General features: G+C 44.2%; 1 protein-coding gene across 2 annotated transcripts; it reads left to right on the plus strand.

Moving 5' to 3' along the window:
• The first annotated feature begins 1,880 nt into the window (after window positions 1-1,880).
• On the plus strand, window positions 1,881-25,241 carry LOC147438225 (NAC domain-containing protein 53-like). Of its 2 annotated transcripts, XM_086487526.1 has the most exons (6): window positions 1,881-2,894; window positions 23,417-23,694; window positions 24,268-24,507; window positions 24,613-24,639; window positions 24,934-24,969; window positions 25,051-25,241. In XM_086487526.1, exons 1-6 carry the CDS (start codon window positions 2,549-2,551, stop codon window positions 25,180-25,182), a joined length of 1,059 nt encoding a protein of 352 aa, XP_086343652.1. In that variant the 5' UTR covers window positions 1,881-2,548; the 3' UTR covers window positions 25,183-25,241. The 2 variants fall into 2 exon arrangements, with proteins under 2 accessions (XP_086343652.1, XP_086343651.1); XM_086487525.1 differs by lacking the exons at window positions 24,934-24,969; window positions 25,051-25,241 and adding an exon at window positions 23,876-23,962 and having other exon boundaries at window positions 1,884-2,894; window positions 24,613-24,879.
• The last annotated feature ends 429 nt before the right edge of the window (window positions 25,242-25,670 follow it).

The following is a 25,670-nucleotide window of genomic DNA, read 5'->3' on the forward strand; positions in this document are numbered from 1 at the left end:
AGTGTCTCGTTGTTATACACAATGCATGGCTTCTCCTTATGGTTGGAGAAGAGAGAGAGAGAGAGAGAGAGAGAGAGAGAGAGAGAGAGAGAGAGCGCATTGAGGCTTGATCAACTAGATGCCAGTAGACGACGATGTGGGTAGCAAGCCACAGAAAGAGAAGCGAGCAAAGGAAATGGGGAAGCAAATCAGGGTGGCTTCTCCTCAGAGTGTGCAGCAGGATGGCCGAGACGGGCAATTGAGGGTTCTTATGTGGGGGTATCTACCTGCTTCATCACCACAAAGAGCCCCTTATTCATCCTACTCAAGCTCCACCTCCTACTCACGTCTGCTTCTCATCTACTGCGAGTTCTGACAAGGAAGGTTGCACCCCCTGCTTCTCGTGGGCTAGAGAGGGGCCTGCGCTCAAGCTTGTTTGTGTGGTGACCATGAGAGCTTGCTCCTTTTGCTTCTCCCTTCGTGCTCTGCGTTTGCTCTTCCCCCCCATCTTTCATTGGTTACCCTCTTTGAGAAGCCACCTCCACTTTCAAGCTGAACACTTTTGGTTCTATTCTCGGCCCCTCGCCATAAAGCTCTTATAACCTACTCGCTCAAGTTGATATACTACTATTGGCTCTACTTTTCTAGTGGGGGATGTGGTTTTGCCATGGCTATCTAAGGTGAGTTAGATAGAAATTTTAAAATTTTGAGTCTTTTCTCGAGGACAAAAGAGAAACTAAAGACATATAGTGTAATACACTCATGATAAAGAGAGGTTGCTTTAGTTGGGACTAAATACCTAGCTAGGCTTTTGTTGTCTGTAGCTTCAACAACTTTCGTCGTTTGCACCAGCTCAGACAGTAGCTCTCTCTCTCTCTCTCTCTGCATCAGCTTGGATAACAACTTTCTCGTCTGCAACAATAGCTTTTGTTGTCTGCAACAGCTCAGACAACAAGTCTCTCTCTCTCTCTCTCTCTCTCTCTCTCACGCGCGTAGTGCAGCAACGACGGACATAAGCTCTCTCTCTCTCTCTCTCTCTCTCTCTCTGTGCAACATCTACAACTTTCGTCGTCTGCACCAACTCTGACAATAGCTCTCTCTCTCTCTCTCTCTCTCTCTCTCTCTCTCTCTCTCTCTCTCTCTCTCTCTCTCTCTCCGCAACTTCAACAGCTTTCGTCGTCTGCACCAACTCTGACAATAGCTCTCTCTCTCTCTCTCTCTCTCTCTCTCTCTCTCTCTCTCTCTCTCTGTGCGCCAGCTTGGATAGCAGCTCTCTCGTTTGCAGCAGTAACTTTTGTCGTTTGCAGCATCTCGGACAACAAAACTCTCTCTCTCTCTCTCTCTCTCTCTCTCTCTCTCTCTCTCTCGCGTAGTGCAACAACGATGGTGTGAGTTGGACTGCATGTTCGGCTACCTCCACTCCCTGCCTCTTCACGTTCCATCATGATGCTCTTGCGACCCATCAGCTTCCCCTCGGCTCTTTTCCTTGTTGTAGGTGTCCGATCAGCTCCGTCAAGTCTGGTTTGCTCCTCCTGTGTCACGTGGCGAGCCTGAAAAGGACTTGCCATAATAGAGTAAAATAGATAGACTAGCTCAAGGGTGTTGTGGTATCAAATTCTTTGTGTTTGCCTTCTTTCATATGCAAGGCATTTGTAGTAATATTAAATGTATTGGTAAGATAAGGATAAGTCTTTCTTTTTTCTTTTTTCTTTTTTTGGGGGGGGGGGGGGGGGGGGGGGGGGGGTGTGTGTGTGTGGGGGTGCTCCACCTCCCCCTAGCGATCATGTGAATTTGGCAAGTGCACAATGAGCTTTCTGTTCTTGCGTAGGGTTTGAAACATTACAAACCCATACACCACATGTAATTGAGTGATCCCACTCCCCTCAATACTGTGTGAGGGTGTGTGTGCGCAAGTCCCTTTTGTATACGAGGCCTTCATTTGAGAGTATGGACCATCACTCTTCTCTGTTTGGTCAAATAATTTGATATCCTATGGAAGATACCAAAATACAGTATGCTGTTGTGACAAGTGTAAATAATTATTGTTTATTCACCCCATGAGAATTGTTTTGCTTGGGCCTTACAACCCTTCTCTGACTGAAGCTGCCATGCGGGCAACATACAGAAGAGCAGGAACGCCTCCATGCAGGCTACATGTATGCTAAGTTTACTTAAGTGCGAAGAAGGAGGTGTAGGATACTGAAGGAGAATTGGGCTGTGCCTGTTTTGCATAAGAGCAGCGGAAGAATCCAGCTAGAGCAGAGTTGCCTAGAGGAGAAGGTTCGCCAAGCTTAAATTAGTGCGAAATGGGGAGTCGCTAGTTTTTCTTTCTTCTCCCGCAGGAGACTCTCTCTTTCATATGGAAACCCAGCAGGCCAAACCGAGTAGAACCATCTGGTTCTTGGGCATTCAACACTACCCAAGAATCCATTCTTTACATAAAGAAGTTGCTGTCTGTGCAGCATACACATGGCCGTAACTTATGGTCTTGGTCGCCTCCAGGTAATGGTAAGGGACTGCCAATTGCTTGAGACTCTGCTCTAAGCGGTCATAGATTTGGGCTGCCACCATGGCTGCCCCCCAATCTTGCTTGTCACCTGCCAAGGAGCTTGACATTGGAGCCAAAGAGTGTTCTTTCGCAAATGTAGAGGAGATCAGCGTGGATGCGGAGTGTGCTTTATCGCTTGGCACTGACTTTATCCACCTGCCTTGTGTACCTCCTGATGGTTCCGAACAAGATGAGGAAGGAATCTTGCTCGCAGGGAAATATTTCCTTCCTCCTGGGTTCAGGTTTCATCCAACTGATCAGGAGATCATTCTCTACTATCTGAAGCGCAAGATATGTGGCCTCAAAATGGAGCTGGATATTATAGCCGAGATTGATCTTTATGAGTTTGAGCCTTGGGATCTTCATGGTATGTTCAAACCCCAAAGTACATATGCAAATTGCGGCGTTCTTTGTTATGTCAGACATTCTCGTTTTGGGTGTTTTGATGTTAGATTTATTAGCAATCAAGAAAAAGGATGGACCATAAAACATGCTTATGAAAAAATGTTTGATGTTTACGCAAACCTTAGAATAATCTACATGTAGTTAGATGCAGGTATTGTTTGCCTCCTGTAGGAGTGTTATTTGAATCGCTAGTATAAAGCAAAATGCACTATTTTGTATTTAGTCTATAAGTCTTAAGCCATATAGAGGAGGAAAAGCCAACCCACCTAGTATTGCGAAGCATTCATTGCAGACGCTCACCAAGGTTCATCTGAGAAAAGGTTAGACAGTCCTTTTCTCTGAGCTTAAACAACAGTGTCAATGCTTAAGCATTGGTTAAATTCATAGAATTCTTTGTCAAAGTCAGCTACTTAAAGACAAGAATATAATGTCACGATTGTGACGTATTCTTTTGTCTTTGTATTATCTTCTTCACTTAATTCTTTTGTGGTACGAAGACGTACCAAAGTTAGAGACCCTTGTTCTTGAAAGGATGTGTCTCTTTGCCCAAGAGTCACACTTGTTTGGTGAATAGCCATGCCTCTTCGACGAATGGCTACACCTTTACACCGAAAGGTCACGACTCTACAACAGAAGGACACGACTATTGGTTTAGAGTCATGTCTCTTGACCTATGGTCATGTCTTTTCATCTTGTTTCTTCAATTTCTATATAAGAACACCCTTGTAACACATTTCAATCAATCAAGGAATGAAACACAGAGTCTTCTAAGTCTTATTCCTGAGTCAAGTTTAAGTTTCTCAAGTCTTAATCATGAATTCAAGTACTTAATCAAGGATTAGTACCTAGAATCCTTACAGTGGTATCGGAGCAAATTTTTTCTGAGGACCCGAAGGTTGTTAGCCTCTCACCCTTGCCGCTCCCTCTTCAACCTCTTCCCTTCCCAGAGTTGTATAGAAGCAGAAGAAAGCTGGTATACACACAACTACAAGCATGAGTTAACCTAAATTTACTTTTGTTCCAAATCTATAAATAAAGGGACAGCACACAACTATGTGTGGGCGTACCGGGGATGCTGATGACTCTTTATGAGGCTACTCGAGGGGATGTGCCTCTTCGAGTTCAAGCTTGCACCCCTTCATGTAAAAAGGCAAAGTGCAGGCAGCCAACCCCTCTTTTTTCTTCTGCGCTCGCACTCTTTCCCAGCGGGTATGACCCTTGGTGTAGTCTTTTTACCTTTGCTGGGCTGAAGCGTCAGGCTGAATCGCTGGGCTGATTTCTGAAAAAAAACCTTTCGTTGGCTGTCCCTTGTGAACTTTCACGGGGTTACTTACGCCTAATACATCAATAGCGTAATGTTTTTTTTTAACGATCTCAGCCAACAGATTGTACGCTAGTGAAGTGCCCTCAATTTCAATGATTTACAATAGCCAACCAACCTCTAAATTGAACCCCATGTGAACACACCTTATAGGTGCACCTCTTCAACAATTAAAACTTACGTCACTTAACAAAATGTCCTCCAACCAACGATTTAAATTGTAGCAGGCTGCTCCTACCCCATCACCCAACGCTGGCCTTGTGTGCATCTCCTACGCGCGGTACATTTCCCAGCCGTGGCCAACGAACCTCTTTCGTAAATCTCGTACATTGACGAACTCCAAGAAGAGGTTCTCCCGGAAACCAGAACCGGAACCTCTCCCAAAACAAGTATCCGAACTTGTTCTCGCATTGGTACCTGCAGCAGAGAGCCCTCCTCCAGGACTGGTTTCACAACACCTGTTACCTGCTTTAGAGGCCAACCCCATACAACAGGAATACATGTTGTATGTGACACATCGTCACGCCACAATTTCAATTATTCCATCGAAGCAATCGGCATGGTTGAATCACAAGATGGCAACGACTCTATTTCACCCGAGGACTCGATAGTAGTTCTCAAAGAGCAGATGGCCACACTTTTGACAAGTCTCGCATCGATCAACATTCACTTGGAGAAGATGCAGACGCAAACCTCTTGTCAAAGTCATTCTACTGCTTCTCGAACTACACATGCTGCTTATCTGCCATCTTTAGAAGCTTCAATATTCGACCAAGACGAATTGCTCAAATCAAAGGTTTTGCATCCGAAATTTTCTCACCCAAAGCATAGTTTCTTAGAGACAACTAGACACAAAGTACCTTCGTGCGAGCAGCAAAAGTCTTAGCATGAATATTCTTGGAAATGTTATAGTTCTAAGCAACCTACTTCTTATTGAAATCATCAGCAACAAAAGCAACAACATGAAGCTTCCAAAGGATCTCATTTTAAAACGTAATCATCAATATCAAGATGGGCTTTCTTAGTGGCACATATCCGACCCTAGTCAAGTACTCGGTCGTGAATGCCGCGACGTTGGACAAGTTCCCCCTCCCGAGTCATGACCTACATTTAAGCCTTTCTTGTCTAATGGTGGGAAAGTTGAAGATTTATTGATCTTTTCCTTGTGCAAGAGGATTTTTCAGAGGTATAAGAGGCAACAACTCCCTCAACCTCCCTCTTCTATTGGAAGCCTTAATACCCGCTGAGAAAGCTGAGGATTCAAAACATTCCGGTTCTTATGTGACAACGGACAAGCATATAACCCCTTCTTTGATCGTGATCCAGGCAGAAAAATTCACCTCGTCACCACCCTTGCAGAATAAAGTCTTTGTCTCTAAACAGATACCAGATGCTATGGTGAATGAGAATCCTTCAAACTTGAAGACTCGAGTCCTTGCCTTCAGCGGTGCAAAGGATAAATCAGATGCAGACTCTTGCAGCACGACTTTAGTTGCTGCAATTGAATCTTTGGAGACAACTTGTTCTATTGATAAACCTTTATAGATGGATATACCTCCAAACACTACTCTGTCTCAGTCTACGACATCCCTTCAAGAGGATTTTATTGTTCCAAATAAACCAATGGAATACCTTGCAGATTTCCAACCAATGGTCATCTCTCAATAGAAAAGTTTTCACTTGAAGTTGATAAAGATTCAATCTTTTCTTGGACACAGCTCGAAGTTCCAAATGACTTTGACAAAGGCACTAATCTAGTGCAGTATGATCAACTTTCAATTTGGCAAAATAGTTATGGTCAATAACAATGCCATGACGTAGGACTTAGCAGTTAGAGCTTTGGATGTAGAAGCAAGCAGAAATACATTTTCCGTCTCCCGGATTTTGTACAACTATCCTTGGGTTTTATTTTAAATGGGAGGGAATGTCACGATTGTGATGTATTCTTTGCCTTTGTATTACCTTCTTCACTTGATTCTTTTGTAGATACAAAGATGTACTAGATCAAAGATCCCTGTTCTTCAAAGGATGTCTCTTCGCCCAAGAGTCGCACCTGTTTGGTGAATAGCCATGTCTCTTGAGCGAATGGCTGCACCTTTACGCCAAAGGGTCACGACTCTAGAGCATAAGGACACGACTATTGGCCTAGAGTCATGTCCCTTGACCTATGGTCATGTCTTCTTATCGTGTCTCTTCAATTTCTATATAAGAACACCCTTGTAACACATGTCAATCAATCAAGGAATCAAACACAGAGTCTTGTAAGTCTTATTTCTGAGTCAAGTTTAAGTTTCTTAAGTCTTAATCATGAATTTAAGTACTTAATTAAGGATTAGTACCTAGAATCCTTACATAGAAGGTAATATTTGTAATCGATTATTGTGGTCGTGGGAAGGCAATTGTAGGTCATGCAATGCCTTTAAATTATGTAGAACATGTAGGTGTCAAATTGTGTAGGGGAAGTTGGGAGTACCAGAGAGAAAGAAAGATTATATTAACCACTTTCGGAGGGTGAAGTCGACCTATAGGAAAATCAGGTAAATATGATTTTACATTCCACTCCGGTTATAATGCATGGAAGGCATAAAAAAGTAAAAGGTGCAACTAGCTTCTGGGAAATCTTATGACTTATCAGAGAGATGTAATTACAACAAATTGGCCATATTTCAATAGAAGAGGGAGGGCCCCTCTCTGCCACTCACAAGCCTCTCTTTGGCTGAAGCTAGTGGTGACACCGGTTATTTGACTAGAAATCTGACGTCGAGGCCACCGTGGCCACCGCCGCGAGTACCATGCCAATGTCCTATGTCAAATTTTAATGACCGTAATCTTTGTCCAGCTTGCCTTTGTTTTTGTTTATCTAGGAGTTCTTGCTTTTGCCTTTGGCTTCAAACTCCCGAGCCAAACAAAATGTCGAATCACAATAATGGAGTGCTGGTACTGTCATCCTTGTCCAACTGACCTTTGCCGCTGTCCTCTAGCGAACTCCTCCATTTGCTTTTGACTTCACAAACTCGAGCCAAACAATGTGTCAGGTTTCATGAGAATTGGGCCATTGCATAGGTTGCTAAATAGATGGTTGACAATTTGTTATCCATAGCTTTTGGTTGTCTTTGGTTGCTGGCGTCGCGGGTGCTCAAGCAAGGAGAGGCCATTTTGAAGTTGCAAGATCTGGTAATCGGGTACGTTCTCGCACTTCAAAAAATGGCCGTACAAATCAAGCCGAAAAAGATCCAAGCTGCTTCAACTCCACTGCAAAGAGAACTCCACTCGCAATGGGCTCCGCACAATCTGCTATCCCTCTCTGAAATCTGAAACACTATCGCCGATAGCCGCTTCGCACGTTTGCCTTGTGGTAGGCCTCGAACAAATCCAAAGCTCCACAATAAACTGTGCATAGCAATGGCTAAGAATTCCATCCAAGCCGATAAAAATTCCCCAAGCCGCTCCGCACTCACTGCAATCCGCTTTTCCTCTTTGGAGTCCAAAACTCCAAACTGGTCGATCTCTCGAGTTGCAAATCAACGCTCCGCAACAAAAAAAAGCTTTGCCTCTTCGTTGCCCAAGCCTTCCAAAAGTGTCTTTTCGGATGCCCCTTTCTTGGGCTCCGAGTCACCAAAACGTCGACTTCAAGGACCTTCTGAGTAGACAAGTTCCGACCAACACCTGCTGGCCTTCAACGTTTGAACACGCTGGGTCAATGTGTAATGGTGGGAGAAAAGTGCCGTTGCCAAAGAGCTCCAAAGGGTCGGGCGTTTTAAAACCCTTGAGCACAGTTCGGAGCACTCATCTTGAGCAAAGTTTAACATTCACTTCCACTGCACCTTACATTGGTATGAGAGCTTTGGCAGTGTTTTGTATCACTCAAGGAAAGAATCACATATTTTTTTTTTGCTTGTTGCGGTCGCACGTAACCCAAGTTCTCTTGGGCGTGTCGATTCCTAATCGTGTTTTTGAAGAGTGATAGGAAACCCAAGAAAGAAGGGCTTGTCCAGCTTCCCCTTGTGCCTCTTTTCACTCATTGAGAGCGGACCGTGCACTTAGCGGCCGGCCAATCGACGTGAGGTGGGAAAAAGCAACATTGGTGTGAGCGCAAGCCGCCAAGGGGTGCGCCTGCGGAAAAGAGCAGAACTCGGGTGAAGAGAAGATTCTTCTCTAACACAGATTGCAAGCGAAAGAAGAACCTCAAGAACCCAAGAACCTCAAGAACCTCAAGACCCGCAAGAACCTCAAGAACTCAAGAACCCCAAGAACCAAGAACCCAAGTTCCTTGTGAACTTAAGAACCCAAGACCACAAGAACCCACAAGAACCTACGACTTCAGTGGATGGTCATCATTCGAAGCGGAATGGATACTTTGTTTGGAGGTGATGAGCATGAGAGAGGCGAAGAAGAATTTTACCCACCAGGAGGTTTTTCCGACCCTCCCCCTTCCCCATCTACGCCAAGGATTGCACTAACTCCTATGGAGGAGTTGAAGCAGTTGTTTATGGAAAGGAAGTTAGAACACGAAGCAAGAAAAGCAGAAAGAATGGCCGACTTTGAGCGTGAGCGCAAGCAAGCACGCTTGGGGGCTGCAGAAAGAAAAGCAGAAATAGAACGTGAACACGAAGAAAGAATGGCAGCCATAGAGCGTGAGCATGAGCAAGCACACTTGGAAGCCAAAGCTCAAGAAGCAAAGTTGGATCGTGAAAACAAAGAAAGAGAAGCAGAATTTGATCGCGAGAACAAAGAAGGACAAGCAGCATTTGATCGCGAGAACAAAGCAAGACAAGAAATGAACGACCAACACATGAAAGAGATGTTGCGACTCTTTTCTCAAGTGCAGGCACAGATGCAAGAGATTCGGGAAAAGAAGACTCTCTCAGTCTCTTCTTCTCCAAAGCACGACACATGATTTGGTTGATAATGACAAGCATGATGAATTGCATGATAATGATATGCATGATCAAGATGTGATTTCTCATAAGCATGATGATTTGCAGGATCACGATGTGATTGTTCACAAGGATGATGGTTTAGTTGATACTTTTGCTAGTAAAGCTAACCTCGTTGCAGATTCGATCAATCACGAAGAACTGATCTTGGCTTTTGAGTCGAGGTCCAGACTCCAAGAACCCCCTCAGGAAGAACCGATCTTGGCTCTCGAGCCTAGGTCCAAAGAACCCCCTCAGGAAGAAACGATCTTGGCTCTCGAGCTTAGGTCCAAAGATCCCTCACAGGAAGTATTATGTGTTTGAATGATTAGTCAGCACGCATTGTTCGAGTGTTTCCTTCGTGATGCTTTTCTATATTTTAGTCACCGTTCTTATGTGATCCCTTTTCACAGGCATGACATATTGTATGATGAGCACGATTCACTCATGAATGAGCACGGATGTATGCGGATTACTCATGGAAAGATGAAATGTTTGCATTCAAAGAATTCACATTCCATGTCTCTTCCTTGGCACGACACAGTTGTCGAAAGAGCACAAGAAGGATTGAGCATCAAGCATCGGCATTTCCATTGTGATTTGCAACAGTTGATTGATTTAGATCAGAAAGTCAAGCTTCAACCCCATTGTTTGTGTGTGTTTGATGAACGGTTTGGCACTCCGTCTATATGTTTATCTACATTGCATGCACAATTTTTTTCGAAAGACTAGAATTTTTCCAGTCACTTTACATGGAATGGGTATGTTCATGTTTTTGTGTTGAAAGTGGCTTCAAGAATTTTCATTCTCGGAGATTCTTAAAGAAGGTAGACGCAATGACTGTAGACGAAGTTGAAGCATTGAAGGAGCCTCAAGAGACTTCGTTTTGCTTTCGGCGCGGCCCAAAGAAGAAGGCTTTGTAGACCTTTATGAAGATCAAGTATCACATGACCCACGCACAGAATGGGCCGGCGAAGAGTCCTTTCCAGGATTCCATACCCTGTTGGAGATCTCCCTCGACGCCATACAGTTCGGTAAGAGTACCTCACTTTGAAAAGGAGGGGATGTGCACATCTAACCTCATGTGTACGTGGACAAGCTACTTCACGACATGTTAATCCAAAAAGGGCGGTAGACCTTAGACTTAAACCTTATTTGCTTTCACCAATCTAATTTGTCGCCCACTTTACCTGTACTTTCAAGACACAACAAAGGGGAAAGGGATACAGGTTGCTAGATTGCACGTGTATGAGAAGACCGACATCAGATTGGCCCCTAAATTAGGCGCCCCTTTCGGTATTTGTTTATTCTTTAAGAGAGGGAATAAAAGCTGTGGTTCCCTACAAGCTGCCCCGCACAATCTTGGCTGAATTTCAACTGTTTTGGCCTGATTTCGGCAGCATAACTGTACTAGGACCCTTCACAGTCAGTATTCCCACGCATTGGATGACTTTCCCGACGGATACAGACACTTTGCAAAACCTGGCGAGAATCTGCAGCACGCTGAATTCTCTGTTTTCTGCCCTGAAAATGCGCCAGATCACTTGTACAGCGGTCCCCTCGCGTCCCCGAACCTCCTGGGGGTATTAGGGTCCGTTTAGGGCCGAACCCTAAACCTGCAAAAATACACAGCAGGCTGTAATTCACTGTTTCGGGTTCCGTTTTGCGTGCCGGTTGCATCCGTAGCAAGTCCTCGAGCTCTCGCACCTGTAGGGCTACTTGCCCTTTGAATCGGACGAGATTTCGCATGTGAAACCTCTCCGAATTACTTGTACCTGCGGGGGATTAGCCGCTAGCTAATCCAGTACTTGTGCAAGAGGCTCTTGCCTCGGCAATCGCGCATGAACCCACACAACTGTACATTGGTCAATTGAAAAGCCCACTAGAGGGGCATAACATACTGCCATAGGGGAGAGAGAGGGTAGTGCGTAGCGTATAGGGCATCACTCCTGGCATCGTACTATACATAAGAGGGAAAGGAAGCACTCCATAGCTCTCAACCTGTGACAGATTGAAGATGAGCCTCCCTTCTCCTAAAATCAGTGCCACTTCTTCCTGCATGAGGAAAGTGCACAGAAATGTGCCACTTGGCACATTTACAGGCTATTTCCCGTTTCGGGGTTGCCGCCTAAAAATCTCCCGGCCGGTTGCCCAGTTGACTTCACGGCAGAGTAATAAAATGTCCCCTTGTCATTCCGGACGCGAACACATTTTCAGGTCCCAAAATAGCAGTTCCCAAAATATTAGGAGATGCTGTCATTGTATCTTTCTAGGTCATCTGACCCTCTTTGTACACTCTAGCCACACCAAGAACTGAAATGTAGCCTCTGTAGCAAAGGATTCCACTTTGGCTAGTCAATGACCCCACTTTGGCTAACCATAGTCCTTGTCCAACCCTAGTGCTCTCTTGCCCTCAGGCCTGGACTCCCTCTGAACAGTTCCACACTAGCTATGCAATGCAGGGCAGTTAGATTTCCCGAGGGTGTTTCCAAAAAGTGAAAATGAATAAATAATAAGAAAGAAATCAACAAAAAGGATAGATAGTAGTCACACGTTGGTGACACATGGGTTCAGTTCAATTCAGTCCGTCTAGAATAGGAAGTGATTTGGCACTTTTGTGAGTCTTTTCGCAGAGCGTGCATGTCCAGGCACTTAGAGTAGATGCATATCCTCTAGTTGCACAAAGCATGATTATCAGATTACAATCAAAACCCATCAGGAGCATTTTTACAATGTATAGACCTATTTTCCCTATTTTTGACATTTTTCACTTATTATTTTTAAGTGACTTTTGTTGAAAACTAGGTAGGGCAATTTTGCTAAGTTTGTATATAAGAAACCTAGCGATAGCACTTTCTGGCAGAAGAGGCAGCAGGAACCTGGTGTTCATCAGGCAACTTCTCAGCCAGACTCCCCCCCGCGACAACTCTAGCGTTTTCACTCACCAGAAGGCCTAGCGTTTTGCATCAGATCAGCCAACGTTTTTGCACTTGCAGATTCTCGGTGACCGTACGACCTTAGATCAGCCCTAGCGTTAGCAGTTTCCCCCGCAGATAGTAGATCAGTCCTAGCATTAGCAGAATCCACAACGACAACAGAATTCAGCAGTAGCATTTTTGGAGCAGCAGGACATTCAACGTTTGGCAGATCTTCGCGATAGATTCAGCCCTAGGCCCAGCGTTTTTAGTTTTCAGCAGTCAGTTTCCGCAACAAAATCCCCAAACCTCGCAGATCTCACCTTCCCACAGTAGATCCTCCCCGCACGGTCAGATCCCACGTAGTTTGCAATTTCAGCCCGGAAAACACAGATTTCAGCATCTGCGTTTTGAGCGCGTCATCGTCGCATCGTTGTCATCGACATCATCACCGACATAGAGTCAGAATTCAGCAGATAAAGATTTGCAGATTTCAGCCCTTAGCATTTTCAGATTTCAGCCCGTCTCGTCGTCGTCCTCATCGTCGTTGACATCGTCGGCAAGTCTAAGCGTCGTAGAGATTTGTGCAATCAATAGTAGACCGCTCTTGCCATAGAGAGTGGGGCCTTCGGAGGAGGGTTTGACAACATTCTGGTGTCGTATTCTTCTCTCTCTATCTCTCAATCTCAACACCTTCATTCACAGTGTTCACCACTTTGTTTGTGTCCATTGCTCTCTCTTACTAAAGGAACGGAAGGCTCTCCCTTCCGTAAGTAAAGGAAACCCTTGAGCACAGTTCGGAACACTCATCTTGAGCAAAGTTCAACATTCACTTCCGTTGCACCTTACAAAAGAGGAGAGTGGAAGTTGGTCATTTGGCTAAACTTTTCGTTGCACATATCTTTCGGATTCATGGGATGCTTAAATCTGTCCTGGCTTATAGAGACCCATGGTGTACGAGTTTGTTTTGGGGAACAATATGTGAGATTTTGGTTATGACGCTCAAGTTCTTTATCCATTCATTTACAGACCGATGTGTGGTAAGAATTGTAATAAGAGGGGACCACGTGCCAAGGGAAAAGAACAGACGAGACAAACTTTAAGCACTTCAAAACAACTAACTGAAAGAGCTACACGACATACGAGACCTAGAATGGCGGAGTTCCACCCCAAGAGAGCATTGGCCCCAAACCCTAGCGCCCCTTTCGATATTTCTTTATATTGCTTCAACTCTGTATAGTGCTGGCACTCCCTCCTCTGCATCTTCACGCGGAAGCATGCTAGAGAATGAGCCCTTGGCACATACTTAAAGGCCCCCTGTCCATGAAAAGTAGTTACATCTAAAAGCATCAAACTCAGAAGAGAGACATTTTGAGGGTCGTTCAATCTTCTCATTCCAGATCGGAGATCTTGATATTCTGGCGTAGCAAAATTAGCCATCATGCCCAAACCGTGCTGATCTTTAACGGGTGTCTCGATGCACTAAAATTACATACCGAACACCCAATTGGGAATATTTAGAGATTGGCACATCACAATGCAACACAAATGCTCACATGTACATGTTACAAGACACAACGAACAACGTCGCTGAGCACTTCTCTGAGATAAATTAATGACCATCTCCCCCCCCCCGGCGCAAATAACCATACAACCAGACGCTCCCCAGACCGCAACCTGCGTTGCTTAGACGTTTCAAGCATACAACTTAACACTCCCAAGACATCCCGTCTGCGTCTTCAGAGGTTTCTAGCAAACAACGAAACGCTCCCTAGACATCTCAACTATATCGTTCCAAGGTTTTCAAGCATAAAACGAAACACTCCTTAGACATCCCATGTGCGTAATTCTGAGGTTCAGACATTATCAAACAACATTTCTCACTACTCCACTGGGGAGTAAATCACCAATCATGGAAATCAATATTCAAAACAAGAGTCAAACAATTCTTAAATCAGGACCAAGACAGGTTTAAAACAGATACCATCCATTTCAAACAAATTCCAAAACATTATCTTAAAATAATTTCTCAAGCAAAATTCAAAAAGTGTCTTAATCAAACTCAAAAAGCATTCTCGATGTTAAATGAGCTCGAACGACGCCGGGGTTTTCATACGGAAACTTGCATCAAAATGAGGGTTCGTTTGCTTCCAGAATATTGTAATCGACTGCAACATGGTCCATAAGTTCTTGAATGATCGAAACACTTAGGACAAACAGTGGTCCCGTAGCGGTGATGGAAGTTCAAAGCTATGCAATCACACTGGGCCTCTAAGGTTATCGACTCGAGAAGAGACACTTGATGAAAGATGTCTAGAAATTCCAAGTTATAAAGCTAGGGTTTTCGTGGCAAGCATTTGTTCGGTATTGCCACGTCCCTGACGCGTCACATACCCCTCTCTTAAAGAAGAGTAATCGTCCTCGATTACACTTGCAAAACAACTTATCTTTTCTCTAGGGTTTAGGCTCCTTGACCGGAATTATCAAAACACAATTAAGTTAGCCCACAACTCGAAGGTCACTTAGATGTCCTAGTGCCACGCAGATGATCACAGATGCAAATACCACATAGAGAGAACTGCCACATAGAGAGAACTGTTAACGACATGGAGGATTCTGGCTTTGACCAAGAGATTGGCATGGACCACCTTCCTAGGGAGAGTGAATCTGTGGCCAAACGAACGCATGGATCAGATGCGTCTATGACCTCGACGCAAAACCCTAACCCTAAAACTTGTCACATCACGTGCGCATCTAACCCTACGTGCATGTGGACAAGCTAACTTCTATTTCTAGGATTTAGGATAGCACGCAAGACTTGCATGTCCAGGCACTTTAGAGTAGTTGCATACCCTCTAATTGTCAGAGTGTGCAGCGGAAGGTGAGAGAGAGAAAGAGACAATGGCACGAGAGAGAGAGAAGAGACATGACATGAGACAGGTGGTGGAAAGGCTAGCAGCCCAATAACTCCATATGGCAAACTCTACATGATGATGAGACAATGAGAAAGAGGGTGCCCTCCCTCCTATATATAGGAGAATAGGGGTTGGTCGGGCAACAATCCTTAATATAGCCCAATGACCTAAAAATATGACTCTATATATAAATGGGGGAATATGTGATCAAAACAGGTCTAAAGTCGGAAATGTGCTGAACAACCCTAAGCGTGCCTGAGATCCCTGTCCATCAGGTGTACAGGTGGCCAACCCACAACCAAGGGCCAGTGCATGTGATATGTGTGAGGAGACAGCGTGCGAAGCATCTGGAGATGAAGAATCTAACACCCCCCCTCAACAACAGATGCGGAGAAGCTGTCGAGGAGAATGCAGCACGCCTGGTAAATCTGGAGAAGATGTAAATTCCGGGAGAAAAGGATGAGGAGCGCCAACCAAACAACACGACAATCCGTACAACACCAATGTGATGATGACCAAGGGTGAGGAAACTCCGATCAAGTCGCACAAGGAAGCTGATGCAATGAGTGGAGACTTGAAAAATTGAGCATCAACCACTAGGGTGATACAATATCCAAACAAGATTAAGAGAGGCCTCAGTGCATGTGACTACCCCTAAGCACCCCCCTTTATTACCTCCATAGAAGCACTGCATACCTCTATAATGCAAAAGTTGTCACGCCCTATTGTGCTTTTTATGCTAAGCTAAATAAACAATCAAGTTGGCTAGATAGCATATACTTATTAAAAGTATACAATCTAGGGGGGTCATTAAGCCCCTTGACATTGAAGGTTGCCCACCTCATATTGGTGTATTATGAACCACCCGCATCTCTTCTTTGCTATCAGTTTCTTGCATGTGAACTTCCAGATGTATGCTTGGTGGGTGGGTCTCATATGTGGAGATCTTTTCTTTTTTGTTTGATTCATGTGTTTCCATGATGTTATCGATTGCTTCTAGTGTTTTTGGGGAGGGTACATCCTCCAGAAGGGCTTCATAATAGTTATGAGAGTTGTAACCCGACAAAACCCCCTAGATTCAAAGGTTTTTCTTGCTGCAGTGAAGCCATCTACATCCACCACTCTTTTCCCCTTGTCTCCAACTTTAGGGTTTGCAGAGGGGATGAAGGAACTTTATTCCCACTGTTACGTTTGAAAAGAGGTCGCGGGCAAGCTACGGAATAAGTTGCTAAAGAGGATATATATGAGGAAGTAACCTAAGATGAGCGTCCAATAGCCCATCGGTGATGATGACCACTGAGATGGAGGAACCCAGTAGCAGTATGAGACAAGACATGGCGACCCCTCCCTAAAGAGGAACACTTTGACCACGAGGAGAGGAAAACTGCCGAGGTGGGAAACCGGTAGCATATCAAAGTCAAAGAAGCTAGAGCAAAAGAGGGAGGAAGAGCAGGAAGAAGAGGCTCAATAGGGAAGGCATCGTCCACCATAGTAGATAAGATGACAGGATAAGCAATCCATCCATGTAGAAACCGTAGTATCTGCAATCTTCCGAGAGAAGAGTCGTCTTGAGGGTATATAAGCTGCAATATGATCTGTCGTTTCATGGCAGACACACAATATCGGACAAAAGAGTCGGAGGAGATCCTGGGAAAAATCAACCTGTGGGAGCACATCCACCACTGGGGTGTGGACAAAAAATCCAAGAGAGAGTCTACAAGTGCAAGTCGTGAAGACAAGCGAGATAGGAGAACTCCGGTGAGGTAAAGGATGGCTGAGAGGATGCATCGGGAAGAATGACCGGTGTTGTAGAAGTCATAGCCTCGGAGTAGACCAACAAAGCAAGGAACATCCATGAGGTCTTCACCGTGTAAGTAGTGCATAGGTACATCCAAACTACAAGTGGAGGAGCCATGGGACCAAGCAGAAGCAAGGAAGAAGCTATACCATGGAGAGGCAAGACAAAAGAGCCACCATGAAGCAGTGTGCCGGAAGAGACCATGCAAGCATCTAGATGCCAAAGGATACTCACATCTAGGAGAACATGTCCAAAAGAAGTGACTGTCGTGCCAAGAGGCACGGGTCTATCATACAGAGAATCAATGAAGGAGGTGGATAGGGGAATCCCAAATAGAGAGACAACAGTCGAGGGCGAGGGAGGGAGGGTTACCGAGGGAGAAGTAGCACTGGAAAACACAAGCCACGTTCACATAAGTACTTGTACCAATCCAATCCCCTGCATCTTCCCGAGGGCAAGAGAGCCTCGAGGAGGGAAGATCTACAATGTCGAGGGAGATCCGTGCATTGTGCCAAAACCTATATCTGAGTCCACGTCTCAGTGTTGGACGAAGAGGAGCAAAGGTGAGAAGAGGATCTGAATAACCGCGCCGGATAGAACGCCAAATGACCGCGAAGTAGGGTGTAAGTGACGGGAGAGGCAAGGGAAACCCGAAGGGATGCTAAAGGGGCAAAGTAGAGGTGTTGTCCAAAACCTGAAAAGGCAGCAAAAGGGAGCTGGAAACACCGCAAGAACCAGGGGTTTCAGCAAGTTGATCGGGAAGTCACCGGCAAAGTCACATGAGGGTTCAACTTCCAAGTGGGAAGACCGAGGGGCAAGGAGCGGGGCTCCGGCTGTCCAAGATCAGCAAGTAGAGGCTGAAATGAAAAACGCTGGTCAAGCTACTGCTGTCCTGCCCAAAAAACGCTAAAGTCTGTTGGCTGCCCTTCTACAACAGAAAACGCAAGGGCAAAAACTGGCTGAAAAGCGCTGAGGCAAGTGAGGAAACGCAGAGCCAAAAGGGGCTGCCCTCTTGCAAAAACGCTAGGCCAAAGTGCTGGCTGAAAAACGCAAATGCAGAGGGTAGGCAGAAGGCGGCGATCAGGTAGAGGGAGGGAGGGCGAGAGCAAAGGGATGCAAAAGAGGATGCAGATCCACAAACGCTAGGGCTGAAGCCAATAATGCTGTTGGAGATGAAGCAGTTCTTCGCGATGAAATCCTCCGCAGGGTCCTCCCAAGGGATGGCGATGACAAATCCTCAGCCTAGAAGCTCTAATACCATGTCAGAGTGTGCAACGGAAGGGCACGAGAGAGATGCCGATCAATCGTTGACGCTCCATCTCTTCGATCTCTGCCTGAGTAGGCCGAGGCGGGTCGTACTCCTCGCGTGAATCTTCGTTGCGATCTCTTTCCGCATCTCCGGATGCAAAGGAAGTCGACTGATCTTTGTCTGAAGCCATAAGTGCCGCGTAAAAGGGATCGGATTTCCTGTAGAAGAGAAATCGGCCGTGCTCTGATACCACAGTAATAGACTTGGACACTCCAAGTCGAGATTCTACCGCGACACCACAAGAATACACTTCAAAACAGTTTACAGTTCACAATTGATTCGACACTGGCCCGACAAAGTTCCGTGCCTAGACATATTGGCCCCAAAGACTGGCGCCCCTTTCGGTATTTCTTTTTGTATTAATCTGTTGCAAAAGTACAAGTGAGTGGGAGGCTCTCACTCTCAGACTCTGCGTCCAGATGCCCTGAGAAGTGGGAGGCCTGCCCACTATTTAAAGGTTACAAGGGATGCCAAAAGCAGAGCCCCAAAAGCTGTGTAATAAAGCGTCCCTTTTTTTTATTGTTCTCTCTCAAGCCATTACTGGGATAAAAATAAAGCAGTAAAAGCTCTTTCTCTTGAGTAGAATAAAGCAAGAACATTGCGTAGAATAAAAACCAGCCAGCATTTGCGTCCGTACAAATCTGCCGTCAGCTTGTCCATACGTTGCTGCCATGTCAGCTCTGCCAACGCGTTTTGCGGCGGAATTTTTGGAGCCATGTCAGTCCAGCAGGGCGGGTGTGTGTATACCAGGCAGCCAGGTGTGTCCAGGGCAGTGTGTACAAGGCAGCCACGTCACCAATTTGTGACAGTACCTGGCATTTCCAGACATCAGCACCACATCAGGCCTAGCGTTTTTGGTATAGAGCTTCTAGCATTTTTGCAACTGTAGATTGCCTCTAGCGTTTTGCAGTTTCTTGGCGTCAGATCAGCCTATTGCCTCAGCGTTTTCAGTTTTCAGCACTTGGACTCCGCAGGCACAGCCCCTAACCTCGCAGATCTCACCTTCCCGCAGCAGATCCTCGCCGCACGGTCAGATCAGCCAGTGTTTTCAGTTTCAGCCTGCTGTTCGCAGATTTCAGCATCTGCATTTTCAGCGCATCATCGTTGCGTTGTCGTCATCGCCGTCCTCGCCAACACAGTGTCAGAATTCAACAGATAGCAAATTTGCAGATTTCAGCCCCTAGCGTTTTCAGTTTTCAGCCCGTCTCGTTGCGGTCATCATTGTCGTCGACATCGTCGGCAATTCCATTGCATTTAGACCATTGTATTAGATTTGTGCAATCAATAGCATAGACCTCTCTCGCCATAGAGAGTTGGGCCCTTGGAGGAGGGTTTGACAACATTCTGGTGTCGTATTCTTCTCTCTCTATCTCTCAGTCTCAGCACCTTCATTCACAGTGTTCTTCCACTTTGTTTGTGATCATTTGCACTCTCTCACTAAAGGAGCGGAAGGCTCTCCCTTCCGTAAGTAAAAGGAACCCTTGAGCGCAGTTCGGAGCACTCATCTTGAGCAAAGTTCAACATTCACTTCCGGTGCACCTTCCATCATCATCATTGCCGCAAATCTCAGCCCTAGACCTAGTGTTTCAGATTCAGCCATCAGGACAGCCAGCGTTTTTCAGCTTTCAGCCCATTCTTGACATCGGCCATGCGAGATTAGCCTTTAGCCTCGTCGAGTTTGCAGATTTCCGTCCGCATCTCTAGCGTTTTTCATTTTCAGCCCTTAGACTCCTAGATCCAAGCTATTGCAAGATCCCATCAACATCTCAACATCTAGGACCATTGTATTAGGATCGGTGCAATTTAAAGCAAATACCCTTCTAGCGATAGAGAGGGGGCCCTTGGAGGGGGTTTGGGACCCCTTCTGTGTTAGTCTTCTTTCTCTCTCTCTTCACTCACAAAACCTTCTCTCACAATATCTCTTTCTTCTCTCTCTAGCTTTTTGCACATCTCATGAAATAAAAGGAACCTTGAGTACGCACTGAGCACTCTTTGTTGCTAACTGGACTATTTTCTTATTTTTTTGAGTAATTTTTTTATTTATTGAAATTAGGATATTCAAATGTGTGCACTTGAATCGAAAGCCATCAAGAACGGACAACTCTGATGTGTCATATGATGGGTGGCATTAAGCATTGCGAAGGGGTTGTACTGTTAGTTCGGTAGGAGAGACCGGGAAGTCGATATTCCCGATGCTTCACATGATGGGTGACGGGAGCATCGGAAAGGGAATATTCCATTGATCTTGCAGGAAATTCGAATTGGAAAAAGGAATACGCGTAAAGACGCAAGCACAAGAATAACGATGGGTTCTGAGAAGCTTTTTCTAAAAAGTGGAATATGAAGTGTTTTCTGGGAAAAGCAGATGCTTTCCCGCGAGGAATTTGTGTCTGCATTGCATCCGTGCTTGAGAACTGCATCCAAGGCTGCCTAGAATGTGTCTGTGTAGCATCAATCTTTTGCTTGCTGAGTTTTATCGAAGTTCACATTTTAAAAAAAAGTGACCGGCTGTCCACTTAAAATAAAATCAAGGCTCTAAAAAAGACCAACGCTAGTCTATTTGGCTGAATATAACTTGGCTCTCTCTCTCTCTCTCTCTCAAAATAGAAACAGAGGGCTGGCTGGAAATTGATGCTTCTAAACGGATATGCACATCATGTACAATGCAAGCTCCCGAAGATGAAGCACATGTGAAATTGGAATGCCCAGAATACGCTCACATCCGGGCTAATTTTCAACCACTTCTAAGTGGTTGCTCTACCTTTGCGGACCTATTATCCAAGACAGACCCCTCCCCTACAGCTCTCGGAACATACCTCACCCGCATACTTGAGCATCAAAAGACACTCATAGGAACACAAAAAGAGAATAACACACACCACAACATACACCCCCGTGAGGGGAGACTATGTATCACTTTGAGGTCCCATGGGTCATTTCTGGCCCCCCGCGGACGTTAATACAAAATGAAATCAAATCAAATCTCTCTCTCTCTTCTCATGCTAAAATCACCGCTCGCTCCATCTCTCCTCTAGCGCTACCTTCTTTGCTATCTTTGCCGGCATCACATCGGCTATTCCGACCGGGTGCGGGTGCCTATAAATTCAGCCAGCCCTCTCTCTCAGCCACCCAATTTTACCAGCGCTACAAATTGGAAATTGTACCGACGGGGATTTGCAAGCGATATATATATATATATATATATATATATATATATATATATATATATATATATACATACATACATACATACATACATACATACATACATACATATATATATATATATATATATATATATATATATATATATATATATGTATGTATGTATATATGTATATGTATATGTATATGTATATGTATATGTATATATATATATATGTATATATATATATATATATGTATATATATATATATATATATGTATATATATATGTATATATATATATATATATATATATATATATATATATATATATATATATATATATATATATATATATATATAGATGGTGAAGCCAATGTGCGAGGTTTGCTTTTCCGCACTTGGAGCGACAGGTACCAACTGTGAATTCGCTATAAGAATTGTTTCGTGTTTGTGTTTTTGTAGGTACTCCGTCACGGAAAAAGGAGCAAGGAGGCTTCGGCCTATGCTTAGGGATTCTGGAATGAAGCGCGATCTGTAAAGCTTCACGCTCTAGGAGCAGACGAAATGAAAATGAGAGCTCGTCTATCGGGAATTTCTTGCACGAAGGATTTGACCATCGAGTTTGATGATTTAGAACGGAGGGGTCACTCCGGTTCTTGTGCTTGTAAAAAGATTCTCCCTAATAAAGATTCTCTTTGGGGGGGGGGACCAGCCCATCTTCTGGTCACACACACACACACACACACACACACACAAAAGGAGGTTGGGCTTGTACCCCTTATATTACATATGAGGCAATTGCCAAGTTACAAAATATGCCTGAAGCCAAAGTATAAGATAAACCATAGATGGAAAAAACCCCTGAAGATTGTCAAGCATTACAAAGCTGAGGGGAAAAATCTAGGGCTCAATACAGGATAAATGATACATGTAAATGTGATGGAGGAAAAAACCAAGAGACGAATGCTTGCAGAGAAGAAAGATCTGAAGAATCACAACCTGTGAATTCCCAGACTAACTAGTCGCTAAACCACTGGGGCAGCCCAGAGCTGAACCCCATCCACAACTTGAAGAGCAGCTGGCATTGAAGATCTTGAGAACAGCTCAGAGAGAGGAGACTTCCATCATCGCCTGCTTGAGGAACTGCTTGCTATGTGCTGAAGTGATAAAAAAGAAGGCAGTTTCTTTGCAATCAAAGCCATCAAGCACACTAGACTTTGATTTTTTACAAACTTACAAATTCCAGAACAAATTGTAAGTTTTTCAAATAATACATCAGCTGTTCAGGGAAATATATGTGCAATCAGCTGGAATGTAATATTTTTTCCAGACAATTCCTATTATGGTGACTCTCGTGTGATTTGAGATTGAATAAGTAGTACTTTTGCAAGCTCATTGTGAAGGAATTCTAATGTTAATTCTCCATCGTGTCAAAGCCTTTGCTTTTTTCAAAACCTTGAATTGGTATAGACACCTTGTAAAATAGTCTTGTGTGTAGCTTTGCTTTAATGAATGTGAGTATTGGAGCTCGATCAATACAATCTCAGACTCCTGATCGGTCATGATTGTTTGTGTTTATTAAGGACTTCACTCTGTAGTTCAGCCCCTTTTATGTACAAGCAAGGTATCTATTTTGTCTATCATCAAGGTGGTTCATTTTTCTTTTAGTTCTACCTTCTTTGTTGAGAAGTGAAGTTGTCTAAAATATGCTGCTTCTTTTAACCGAGGCTATTTTGAATTAATAGTTCCAATCATTTTATTGGCCACTGACGATGTTTGTGGGGATGTCGAGTGGCTGGTTGTGTCAATTGATGCCTTTAAAGCTAGTCATTTCAGATTTTTTTTGGGGCAAAAAGTTTGTTTATGCTTTTTGTGGTATCATCTTTTATTTAATCTTTAATTTCTTTGCATTAGTTTGTTCTGCTTAATGTTTTTATGTTTGTTCCTAATTTGGTTTCTATTTTGGGCTTCCTTTCTTTGTTGATTGCGATATGGTTTTCTTTCTCTATCTCACATCTTTAGTTTGTAACTTAACATTTTTTTTTTGACTTTCTGTGATAGCTACGTAAGTGGGGTCTTTCATCTCAACCCTTATCCTTACATTCTGTTATTTTGTTTCTGCACGTTTGCTTGTGTTATAATTTCTACGTTCTGGGTTGCAGAAGTGTCATGTCTCCAGACAAAAGATCTGCTTTGGTACTTCTTTTGCCCCAAGATGAGAAAGTATCCCAAGGGAAATCGTGAAAATCGGGCCACCCCAGTTGGGCGATGGAAACCTTCAGGAAAGGATAGACCAGTGTTATCTGGCTCACGGTTAGTGGGAACACGGAAATGCTTAATATATTATGTCAGGCGAGCCAAGAAAGAAGAGAGGACAGATTGGGTTATGCATGAGTTTCGGCTCAGTGAGGATGAAATCCAGAGGTTGAAGGCAAAGCAGGTGATTCCCCCCACTAAACTTCTTTTTCCACACACACACACACACACACACACACACACACACACACACACACACACACACACACACACACACACACACACACACACAGAGACACCCAAAGGCACCTTGTTTTTGTATGGGTAACAGCAAGCTATTGAATGGGAGTGTTGATATTGTTCAGGGAAGGGCTTTTCCCTTGTTTTTGTGTGGACTCAATGATTGGAACGGATCGACAACTTTCTGTGATAAACCTACAACACATTCGCGGGTAAAGGTTGAATAGAAGGAATGCTGTTAGGGGGCAGACTTTTTTTTTTTTGTGCGTTTTGCTGGGGTGGTAGGGGCAGGTAGACGTGCGTACACGCATGGCCACAGTTCCTGCTGAAACAAGTGAAATTTTGTCTGCCCTCTTTCAGCATCTGAGAGATTTTCAATTCCTATCCTTTTTGACTGGTTTAGGTCAAATGTGTGCTGAGTTTGCCTTTTGAAACATTGAAGAGTTTTCAAAGCTGAGCTTTAGGGCAAGCTCGAACTCCTCATTTTCTTTTGCTTACAATGGATCCATGGCTTCAGAATGATTTTGTACTGTCCCGAGTTTTCAAAAAAGATGGGCGGGGCTCAAAACGAGGTCAATCATATGGAGTGCTCATGGAGGATGAAGAAGTGGAGTCATATCATGAGATGATGGGAAATGAGTGCGTCTTTGGATACCCAGCAGAAGATGAGCGAATTGCCTGTCAAGTTGATGGGCAGGATCAGCCAGGTCATGTTTACGCAAACGGGTTTACTCCTTCAGAGTCTACTGAATCAGAGGTATGTGTACCGAAGTGGTATGTTTCCAAGTAAGAAGGAAACCTGTTATTTACAAACATGGACAATGAAATAGTGGTGTGTGTTGTGCCATTTTTGTCTTTGCAGATGAAATCAAGCGTCATTTCTAGCAAAGTATTCTGAAGGAGACATGAATGAGTTGCCCACAACTCCCTAGGCATAAACCACCTGGGTGTCTTTGTGTTTGGTAGATCTGTGATTGCCACTTTGTTTAATAGTACTCTGTTTTGGTAACCCAACAAGCTTTGGGTTCTCGACCCAGGTATCAGTCTGTGTAGGTGCCTGTTGGTGGGGCTGTATTTTCCTGCTTTGAGACTGTTCTCTTTTTTCCAGCAATGCAAGGCTTTTCCATAAAGTCTGTTGTCTGTTTCTTTGCTGATGTAATCATTATTCTGTAGCTTTTGACAGACTCTTTTTAGTGCTAGAGGGGGACAAAGTGTTAGAGTAAGACATGTTGCAAATTGAGGAATTACAAGTGGTTTCTTCTGTCACAAATGACTTAGTTCATTTTGATATTGGGTGTAGATGTGCAGCCGTACGTTGCGTGCAAATCCAATGCGGCCAAACCTTGCACGCCATAGCCTGTCCATGTTCGTCTCAGCAGTGGTAGTAAGAGTACTTCCTTTCTGCAACTTGTTCCTCTGTACCCAAGTTTGAACAAGAATTCTTGAAATGTCAATAGTGTTCTGCCTGATCTTGATGAAGGACACTCCATGACCTAGGTCAGTAATAACAGAAGCTTTTTAAAGCAAACTCCTCTTAATTTGTGGAATAAATAGTACATTCAAAGTTCTTTTGAATCAGTTTCAACAAGTGAAACCGTTCCTTTAACCTTGATGAGCTATCTAGAAAGATTGCCTTCATGAATTTGTAGAGACTCTTCTTGCTAGTGATGGGGTCATGTGACAAAAAGTGCCACTATCTCATACCCATAAGTCATCTATCGAGGATTCTTCACTTGAGGGACAAAATCTCCTCAATATATTAAAATTACTTTCGGTCTGCCTCTTGCCTTTTTGGCCCAACTTACCTCTTGTCTAACTTCTTAATACAAAGTTGTGGATTTTGTGGCCTTCTTTTAATAGTGACAGCATTCTCCCTTGAACTTCTTTTCAGCATTCTTTTCTGGACCCGGTCCTTGAAAG

The sequence above is a fragment of the Adiantum capillus-veneris genome, chromosome 17, assembly GCF_014529385.1.
Source record: "Adiantum capillus-veneris isolate H3 chromosome 17, ASM1452938v2, whole genome shotgun sequence".
NCBI classification, from domain to species: Eukaryota; Viridiplantae; Streptophyta; class Polypodiopsida; order Polypodiales; family Pteridaceae; genus Adiantum; species Adiantum capillus-veneris.